The sequence below is a fragment of the Gavialis gangeticus genome, unplaced genomic scaffold (genome assembly GCF_001723915.1).
Source record: "Gavialis gangeticus isolate Ggan-Ray unplaced genomic scaffold, GavGan_comp1, whole genome shotgun sequence".
Lineage (NCBI taxonomy): Eukaryota > Metazoa > Chordata > Crocodylia > Gavialidae > Gavialis > Gavialis gangeticus.
This window is the reverse complement of record NW_017729022.1, coordinates 57,870,511-57,881,543: the sequence shown is the minus strand read 5'-3', so window position 1 is coordinate 57,881,543 and position 11,033 is coordinate 57,870,511. Positions and strand designations below refer to the sequence as shown.

At 42.8% G+C, this 11,033-nt stretch overlaps 1 protein-coding gene across 1 annotated transcript in view; it reads right to left on the bottom strand.

The window, feature by feature from the left end:
- Nucleotides 1–11,033, bottom strand: part of CDK17 (cyclin dependent kinase 17) — a 184,850-nt gene that overhangs the window by 48,374 nt on the left and 125,443 nt on the right. The window contains exon 4 of the mRNA XM_019515050.1: nt 5,994–6,127. Within this exon, the coding sequence (XP_019370595.1) occupies nt 5,994–6,127 (134 nt within the window). The remainder of the gene's footprint in view (nt 1–5,993; nt 6,128–11,033) is intronic.

Below are 11,033 nucleotides of genomic sequence, written 5' to 3'. Positions count from 1 at the left end.
AAAAAAAAAAAAAAAAAAAAAAAAAAAAAAAAAAAAAAAAAGCAAGCCCCGACTCTCAGGCTCCTGCCAGGTGGTGGGGGGCATCCCTGCTGCCCCGTGGGGGGCTGTCACAAGACCCCCGAAGCCCTGAGGCTGCTGCGGCAGCTGGTGAGTCATTTTTCTGTTGTTGTTTTTTTTAAAGGGCCAGGAGCTGGGGCGGGTGGGGCAGCCATGGGGGTAGCTGGGAAAGCAGGCAGGGGTTGGGGGGCTCATGACAGAGCCTCCCACACGGCATGGACCAGTGGGGATCACTGCCCCCACCTGGCAGCAGCAGTTGGGTGGGGGGAGCTTTTCTTAAACAACTGGGAGCTGGGGCTGAGCGAGGCAGCCATAGGGGGGGCAGGGGGAGAGCTGGGAAAGCAGGCACAGGATGGGGCCTGGCAGGGGTTCCCCCACAGACCCCTCCCCTGCCCCCCACTTACCAGCAGGGAGTCCAGGTCCAGTTCCCTGCGGCAGCCAACAGAGACTACCCGAATCTCTGAAGCTCTCTGAATCTTTTCCGAATTGATTTGGAGAGCTTTGAATCAATTTGAACCTTTTAATTGGCCCCTGATTCAATTTGGATTTGAAGATTTGGACACTGAATTGGACCAAATCTCCTGCGAATCAAATCAGCACCCGAAGCTATGCACAGCCCTAATACATAACCCTTACAAAATCCAGTAAAAAGTGTGCCCTAACTGGAAGCTTGTTTATGTGGCAAACTTCAGTCGCTGCCACTAAGAAAATATTATTTGATATAAGATAGCTCACAAATTCAGACAGTTTAAAAAAAAAGAGACCACTGATACAACAGATAAATTCCTTTGTTAAAAAGCCCTATAAATGGAAGTCCGAGACCAATCAGATGAAAGAAATCTCCAAAAACAATGTCTTCAAGTAGCATATGAGCAAACTGAAGTAGCTGCCAAATATTAGGACTTAAGAGAGACTAAGATGAAGAAGGTGGTGAGACACTGTAAGATATCCTGACTGAATCACAGTGACATTTTTTTCAGGTTAGAAAGAAGAAAAAAAACCCTCCTTCTGACAGATGGCCTCGCAACCATATGCTTAGATGTACCATGCCATGGATCGTGAAGGCTGGCAAAGAAATAATGAGGTGACCTGATTTTGATTCTGAGCAGCACTGTACGACTGGATGAGACCACACAGGACCAACACTGAGAGTCAGCATGAGATGAAAGTGATATCTGCCTGGACCAGTATGGTACTGTTAGGACCACTGAATACTGTCTCCCTAGAACAAAGGCTCCCAGACTGTGGTACGCTCACCACTGGAGGTACGCAAAACATCTCAGTGGAGTATGCGGGAGAAATTGTGTAATGGTGGATTTAATTTTCATTATAATAATCATTGACATTTGAGGGATTAAAATATAAAACGTATGCTGGTAGGGATACGTGTGCAGCTGGTAAATCTGGAAGGGGTTTTAATAAGAAAAAGTTTGGGAATTTGGGAATTGCCCTAGAACTCTGGAATTCATAGGAAATTGTAGGAAGACATACAGGAGCTTCCTTCCCCATTTGGAGGAAGAGTTCTTTGCCAATGAAGTCTTTAAAGTGCCCTAGAGCAGGAGACATTTTTTTTCCTGGCCATAACATTTTTTTAAAGCTGGGAGTCAAAGATCAAGTTATGAACACAGGCCTGAAAGAGAGGCCTGCTGGGCAATCAAGTTTAGTCCCTGTATTCAAAAGTGGCCAGTTATCCTAAAGCAATCACAAGAACATGTACTCTAACACCACAACCACAAAGCACCTATTAAACAGCCTTAATGTGCCACAGGTAAAGAACAGGCAACAAGAGTACAACCAACACCTTACCATGGCAGTAGCACAAAATAGTTAGAACTTTCACAGAAATAAGGTATGATCTATGAATTTCCTTATCTAGAGAATAGTCAGGAGGATCTATGAAAGAATTCATTTGGTCCCTTTGGAACTGTGTTCTCTTTCCCTTCCAGATATATGACGACTAAGAATGCTCTGTGGGACAAAAATTTACAAGGCTTTATAGTAACAGGAGACAAAAAACCTAGGTCAAAAGCAGAGTGCTTCCTTGCCTTTTTCGGAGGCAGGTGGGGAATGCAAATGTAAATTGTGATGGCCTGAACTTCATTTTGAACCATATAACTTTGTGGGATACATGGTCTTTGAAGCATTGGTCTCCAGAATATTCACATGCAGCTGATATTCTCAGACAGGTCCAGTGTTTTGAATGTGGAACCCCCCTGAATTAATACCCTCTTTCAGAAAGGGCACTCTTGTAATAATTATAATGTTCAGGCAAGTACAAGGAATTAAAAACTATCCTTGGATTGTGAAAAAGCCTATGGGTCATCTGTCATATAGATGCTGCTTGCTTTCAAAGGAATCTCTGGGACTGCGTATACACATTCAAATAATCTGTAAGAATTGTCCCAGATTTGTTCTCCAGGTAGAAAAACTTACCTGGAGCTATCTAAACAGACATTCAAATGCTGAGCCCCTGAAGAGCAGAGAGCTTTCAGCGATGACACTGCACAGCCAGGAAGGCCCAGTACTCACATCTCAGCATGCCTGGAAATGGCAACAGGGCCCAGGGCAGCCCTAATTGGCTGACAGACTGCTCAGGGTCTCCCTGTCCCATCTCCCTGCAGCACAATGTGGGGATTGTGAAGGAGCATGTTATGTTACTTGCTCAGCTGAAACAGTCCAGTCCAGCAAGCAATAGAGTGCCCTGGACTGGGGAAGTGGGGAAAAGCACCTGGGATGTTGGAGGACTGTCATCGATACTCTCAGAAGAGAATGTGTACACAGATTACCTTCTCCAGGAGAAACTCTCCCAGAAGCCATTTAACCCTGGTTGTTCCTGGGTTATTTTCTATTAAAGTGGCCATTTTTGCTCTGAGAGAAAATCCTGAATATCTGTGGACTCATGGTTTCTACTGGTCCCTTCCCTGCCATCTGCCCAGAGGGGTGCGCACAGTCACTGCTGGTGCAAAGTTCATTTGGGGCTCTGGAGCCCATGGGGCAGCACTAAGGAGGGTTAGGGGGGCTATAGCCACCCCAAAACAGAGCATGTCCCATGCTCTGGCACATGTGCTGGGGGTTGTTGATTCTTGTTTTAGGCTAAAAGAAATATATTGAAATAAAATTAAACCTTTACCCAGCTGAACTCCGTTTCTCAAATACCATGGGAAAGAGAATCTGCATCATCAGTTCTCCATATATGTCAAAACCTTACTTATGGTTTTGGTTTTAATTAAATTATAGCACCTGCAGTTTACTTCTTTCAGCGCATTCATTACTATAGCCACAATCAAAGACTACTATCATTCAAAGGGAGATATCTGAATTCTGATACTGAATATTAACTGAAATCATATTCACAACCTATTTATATTGATACTACTTTGATCAAAGAAAAACCTTTTGTAGCAAGCTTATTGTCTTCTTCAGAGCTCTGATGGTCACCTTGCTTAACTCTACAATGAGTGAAATTTCTAGTATTCTGAACATAAAGGTATTTGCTAAAAGACACTTTCGGCCAATATTGAAGCTTGGATGGGGAAAACTTCTGAGACATGTTAATTGATATTAACAGTAAAGAGAGTCCAGCTTTGGAGTAGGAGTACACAAGCTTTCCTCTACAAGTGCATAGAAAATTGTATTTTTTTTCTTCTGATGGATTGTTAATTTGCAAACAAATGGGTATACAAAATTTTAGAGATAATTCAGTTAAGTTAAAAAAAAATCTGGTTACATTCCAGCCTTAAAAAAAAGACCCATCAGCTTGCCAGTCCCAACTCTCAGCCTTAAAAAGAGTAGTTCTAGTTATTGTTTTTTAAAATAAATTTTTTTTTCCAAGTAGTCCCATATGTGAAAGATTAGGTACAATATCAAAAAATAGACCAAATATCAAGCAAGCAAAAATGGTAAATTCAGGCTGGAATGAAAAACAAGTTCATATTTCACTGGCAGGGAGGGGAGCATCAGCAGCGGATCTCAATCAAAGCCTTCACTGCAGCCTGCCAAAGGCCAAACAATAACAAAGCATATCGTTGTAACTGACTTTCTCTGTCTGGGTGTATTTGTTTCAGCTGGTACCACAAATTATCAGAATAGCTTAGAAGGTTCCCCTTTTGCTGGGTGCTGCACAAACACGAATGTAAAATTCCTACCAATAATACTGTTAACAAATAAGCTTCATATATCCATTAAGGAGAAAAAAAATCAAGTAGCTACAGCTACTCTGAAAATTCAGAACCAGTTCTTTAGCTGTGGTAAAAATCACTTTAAAAAAAAATCCCTTATCTTTAAAAATCACTACATCACTACTGAAACATTTTGGGAGGAAAGCCTCATTATTCACAGGATGCACAGAAACAGATGCCAGAACTATCATGACCTCACTGATTGTACAGTACCAGTCAACAGACAAAGAAACAAACCGTATCATGTTAATTTCAGCTGCTTTAGAAACAAACATTTGGAATTAAGCAAAGATAAAGAAATGGATATTTGTTAAATAAAACTGACAAACTAAGACGAGAAATACTTTCAGAGCTACCAGCAGTTGGATATTACAGCTGTTTTATAAGCTTAAAGAATCATTTATAAATGGTTACTTTTTGATTAATAGGTTTGCATTCTATGCATTATTTTGTCAACTCAAAAGAATACAATAATATTTAGCAGATACAGATGGTATGCGGGAAATTCCTATTTAAAAGTATTGGGGGGAGGGGGCAGAAGAAATCTGTCAAGTTTTCCTATGTCTTTTACATGTAAATTCTTGAAGCAGGACTTCTTTTACTGTGCATAACTCAATGGACTTAATCCTAAAGTATCTAAAACAGTGATGCAACTTCAAAGGGTTAAGGATCAGGCATTTAGCATATAAAAAACAAAAAATGAATTTAGGATTTTTTTAACCAAAATAATGTCTCCCCACCCCCCAAATGAGTGTACAGTGATTAAGGGATTAATGGATTAATCAACAATGTTTTTTAATTACTTGAGGATAGAAACATACCTTGTAGTTCTCATTTTGGCAGATAAGTTTCAAGTATCAAATAATCCAGAAGCATTTTCCAAAGCCCTGCATTTTGTTACACTTAAACAATTTTCATGTAGCAGATTTTAACCTCCAGTACATACCTATATATGCAACCTACCACAGAATTTAACAGATTACTGCCAAAATGGCACATCTGAATCAGAACTATTAGAATTAAGAAACAGGGAAAAGTTCTGTTCTTTTGCTGGGGGAAATGACAAAGCAAGTGCAAGGGTGGCTTGTATTCATAATGAATGTCATAAATAAAGGAAACCATGTTCATAGTTCTTCATAAAATACTTTTTCCTCCTTTTGTTTACAGTCCTGTGAGGTTCCGTTCATTAAAAAACAGGAAGAGAGAGAAAGGCAGGAGCAGTCAAGACCATCTCTATTGTATTTACTTTCAGAAGTTTTACGTGGATTAGAAAGTATTACATGAACAAGTGAGCATTAAGTCTTTTTCAACAGATACAGAAAAACTCACAAAACATGTGAACATTTCCTTGACTGGGTTACCCAGCACCTCATTTCCTTCCTGCATGCCTGTACTTACTGCAAAAAGCTGTTTTAAGTTGACACCCAGCATCAATTCTACACTACGAGTTTAGCCTTTAATATCCCAGAAAGCCTGATAAATTCTTTCCTTGCTTGCATTTAAGAATCAAATACTTTCAAAACAATAACTGGCTTTTCATGCTGAACAGATTATAAACACTGCCAGTAATAACTAAATTCTGAAGACTGACTGCTAGAAATAGAAATTAGTGTAATGATCCCCTTGCATCATAACAAAATCATTCTATACTGAATATAAATGAATTTGCCTCCAAGTAAACTGGGAGGAAGACAAACAATTCAATACAGCAATTTAAAAGATGTTAATTTATTGGGTCCTTATGGGAAAACTGATTACCTCCATCGAGATCCGTCTGTGTATCCGGTTTCTGAGGCAAACACCTGTAGGAGACTGAACTTCATCAGAGGATGTCCCAGAGGCTTGGTCACTTTCACCATCTGATCCCATTTTCAGATTTTCATGTACAATATCTAAGTAAAAAAGTTGATTATTTTTGTAAATAGGTCTCATAAGTAAAGGCATTCTTTATCTTTGTTACACACTGCTTTACATGACAGCCTGAGGCATTAATACAATCCTCATGAGTTAAAAAAGGCAAAAATAAAAGTTAAGATTAACCAATAAAAATACCACATAAACATTCCCATTATTTTTAATTATGCTGCAGTACCTTCACATACTGTGTGTATTCCAAAAACAACAAAATCTCAGTCCCCAAATCTGCATTTTTATAAAATATTTTCCTCCAATGTTTAAACACCTTGAATTCCTTCACTTCCTCGCCTCCTTTTTCTGCTCTTAGAACAGGAAAACTACGTTTGCTAAGGAAACTTGAGAGTTCACAGAAAAATATGAGGGCTACTTAAAATGTCTGATGCCTAGGGCAAAAATTTTCATATGTAGGTACCTAACGTTAGGGACAAAAAACCATATTTAGACAGCTAAAAAACCAGGTGGCCTCATTTTCAGAGATGCTAAAATAGGAAGTTGAGAGAATCAGAACCTCTATTTATGGTGCCTAAATACAGACCTAGGATGAATAAGTAGACTTAGCAGATGACTTGATGTAATTATGTCCTTACTTCTATACCTAAGTGAAACTGATGAACATGGGGAGAGTTGAACTAAACAGTAATTTTGTCTCAAGCTTATGGCTGGATCCATGTAGAAAAGTCTAAAGACCTGGAATTAAGCTTATGGAAATAAAAACCCAAGCTACTTTAACATGCTTACAGTTTGTCTCACAAGTTTTGGCCTGGTGAAAGAAAAGTAGCTTTTTCTTCTTTGAAGGAAGCATTTGGAAATGTTTACTTCATTTTAAAAACTGGAGGCACTTTGCTGTGAGCTAAAGCAGTAAGACAAGATTTTCAGAAATGGGTGATTAAAAGTCAGCCTCATTTACATAATGAGGCACCTAAATAATTGTACATATTTTCTGAACTGATGAGCAAACACTCCAGCTCATTACTCTTCCGCTTTGAGTCTCTAAAAAAAAAATATTCACTACTTGTTGTGCTATTTAATAGCTCTTGTGTTTAAAACTATCCACAAGAAGTTACATGAAAAAATATTTTGGTGGATCTAAAAACTACTGAAAACACTATCTTCAGCATAACTGTTGGTCTCAAAACTTTTAACCGGACAACAGTACATGCAGTTTTTCAACTAATTTATAAAACAAAAGAGCCTTCTGTGAGCAATGGCATCTATGCTGGCAAATATTGCTCTGAAGCTTCTAGTTCTGTAAAAGTTAAGTATAATGACTGCTGTTGTTCACTGGGCTGATTTTGCTTATGTTTGCAGAAGTCTATTTATACAGCCCAGAAGCTGATTTTCTTTTTAAAAAGAAAAGGCACATTTGTTTTGTGAACTCAGTACAATGACTAGTAATTATTTCTTAACTGTAGTTAATTCTTGGAATATTTTAATAGTTATGTCATGATTTTGAGAAATACTGATGCATACAGGAAATGGATCATGTGATCGCAGGTCACGGCTGATAACATGAACCACATTTATGCCTTACTGGCACAAATCTATGCCTCTGAGCATGTAATACACTTAACTAAGACTAGGGACAGGCATTCAAATCTCCAAAATTTGTAGCACTAGAAAACGTGGCAAGACAAGGGAGTGTTCCAGCTGCCTGACAGGAGAGAGAAAAGTTGTCCCAAGGTGCGCTCTCCAGCGAGGTGGCAATAGGGAGCTGCTTCTTCATTACTTCTGTCTCCATGGCAGACAGACTGGTTCCAGCTGATGCCGTCTGGGAATCAGCTGGCAGTAGCTGTGCTGTCTCTGCTGCCTGCCTCTTTCACAGATAAGGACCACCCCCACATATGCAAAGGGTGGGAAGCAAAGCGAGTGCTGCTAGGCCACCCCATGCCTGACTACAGGTCACCCTGGAACCATGTATGGAATGAGGGACCAGCCAGGTCTAAGATGGGTGCATCTGTGGAATATCCTCCAGTCTCTAGAGCCCAGTCCCCCAGAACGTTTAAGCAGCAGCACGGTACCTGCAGGTCTCACTGACAGCTCACTCTGGGTGTGCTATCAGGGAGCCAGAGATCTCACTCCCCCCTTCATGGGATATCAGAGGACTGTGGAATGCTGGGGGTATTCCAGTATTGAGTTAAGCATACCAGTTAACCCCATACTGGGATACCCCCAGCATTCCACCGATTAAAAGTCAGCCTCAAGCTGCTGCCAGAGGAGAGAGATCTTTCAGGTAAGAAGAGCTCGCTCTCTCTCTTTTTTTCTTGTTAACAGAAGAGCCAGTTTTCTGCAAAAAAAATAAAAAAATAAAAAATTTGCTCTCATTTTGTGCCAGGAGAAACCCATTTTACCCAGCACAAAATGTAAAGACTGTCCACAGCCTAAGTCACCTACAAAAAGGGAAAAACATTTCAATAAATATCTAAGAACATGGACAAATGTACCCCTGGAGTATTTTCAAAAGGAGAGGGGGAGCAGCTGTTATACTTTAACTCAGGGGTGAGCAAAATGTGCCCCATGGGCCAGATCCACCAGCTGATTGGATCCAGCCCGCAGGTGGACACCTACCAATTAAGTGCATCAGACTCAGCCCCCGGCTGTATCTGCTGTGCTTGTAATGGGGCTAAGCCCCCCCATGCTCCTGCCCAGGCCAGTGCACTGTGTTCCCATCCTCACCCCTAGGGCGCAGTTTCTCAATCTGTTGTACATATACCCCTGGGGGTATGTGAGACAGGCAGGGGGTACGCAGGTACCCCAATACTCTCTCTCTCTCATCCTCTTTTCCTCTCAAAACTATGGTAAAAAATGTGGTGTGCTGCACATTGGGCGGTGCTTTAAATCCCCCAGTAATAATCTGGCGTACCGTGCTCTGCGCAGCACTGGGTTCAGCCCTCCTAGCTTTGGCCAACATCACCTCTAGCCCAGGTACACACTTGAGTTGTGCATCCCTGGTGTAAAAAGGTGGCAACCCTACTTTCACCAGATCAGACATCTGTTATATCACAGCCTTATATACACAGCCGTTCTTCCAACATATGGCACACATTAGTCTGTAAATATAAAATCCCCTGGAAAACTGAGTGTTGGGGTACTTATTAAAATTTTCAGAAGTTAGGGGGTACTTGCTACTTAAAGCGTTGAGAAATGCTGCCCTAGGGCCCCAGCCGGCATTCACAGTGTCCAGATGGGGCTGCCGCTACCGCAGCTGCAGCCCCAGGGAACTGCTTGGCTCCCTCTCCTTTCAGCAGCTCGTCCTCCTGTCTCTGCTGCAGTGCTGTAGGCAGCAGGTAGGGAGCGGAAGCAGCAGCATTGCTGGGAGAAGGTGGGGGTACTTTGCCTGCAGCTCACTGCCCTCCAGCTACCCATAGAGTTGTTTCCACAGTTGGAGGCAGAAGCGAGCCACTCCTCAGAAGCATGAGAAACGTGGGGCTGGGACCCTTTGCTTTGGTCCCACTCATGCGTGGCTTGGGGGCTGGGGGAGAGGTGTATGGAGGAGTTTGGCTGCCTCACAAAGCAAAAAGGGTTGAGAGCCTGGCACACAGCTACACAAGACACGTGGGTGAGATGGGCACAGCAGCAGCAGCAGGAGCCAGAGTGGGCTCAGCTGAAGCTCTGCTGGGCAGGTGTGGGACAGAAGCCAAGGGAGTGGGCAGCACCAGGCTTGGCTGCCCCCACCCCAACCCCTTTGCAGCATGCTGTGAACCAGGTAGGTAGTGCAGAGACCTTCCTACCCCCTGTCTATGGAGGGGCTCGGCTCAGCCAAATCACAAAAAGCAGGCAGGGAGAAAGCTGGGTGGCTCCTGCCCTAGCGTGCCGGGCTCCAGCCCCCAGCCACCTTCTATACAACTCCACCTCCCTGCCACAATCAGCAGCCTCCTGTGGGTGGATGGATGGATGGAAAGTGGCCCCTCCAGGAAACCACACCCCACCCGCCCCCATCATACCCACACACACCCTACTCCCTGCTATACCCCGTCCAAACATCCCACCCACCACCATACCCACAGCCCAGCACACCCCCCCAACCACACACCCCTACCACCCCAAACAATACAGAAAAGAGTAAGACTGTTTTGAGCTATTATGCAACTACCTTTATATGCACGACTCTAATATACAAATCAGGACAAAAACATTTTTGAAATAAAATTAAAATGTCACAGTAGGTATTTGATTTTCAGTAAATGATTTTTTTTTTAAAATCTATACTTTGTTAAAATGATTTCTTCTGAAAGGTTGTGTGTGTGCAGCCCTCGATTTGATTGGTTTGGCACCTTTCTTGGGGAGCTTCAACGCCCCTCAAAGCCCCACTTGGTTGAGGGTAATGGGACAGGTTGTTAAAGGAGGTCAAAACCCCTCACTACTTGATAGGTTGTGCCTGTGCCTCGTGGCCTGGAGGACAGAATTTAAAATCATAGAAAAGGAGGGTTGGAAGGGACCTCAGGAGGTCATCTAGTCCAAACACCTGCTCAAAGCAGAGCCTCCTTCAACTATATCATCCCAGCCAAGGCTTTGTCTAGCTGGGTCTTAAAAACCTCCAAGGATGGACATCCTACAAGCTCTCTGAGTAACCTGTTCCAGCATTTTACTACCCTCCTAGTAAGAAAGTTCTTCCCCATTATCTAACCTAAACTTCACTTGCTGGGCCCCCAGGGGCAAGCCATACCCCACGAGGGTGGGCCCTGCAGAAGGGCAGTGTTTTCCAGTCAAGGGGTGGACCTTCTGATGTCAGGGACCATCTGATGGGGGCAGGGGATTCTGGGACCAACATGATGGCGAGCAGAGCAAGGTTTGGCATCAGATGGGCGGGCCTTCTTATGTCATGGACCATGTGACAGGGCAGGACTTCTGGTTCCAATGGGGCAATGCCCCCCCCCCCCCCCC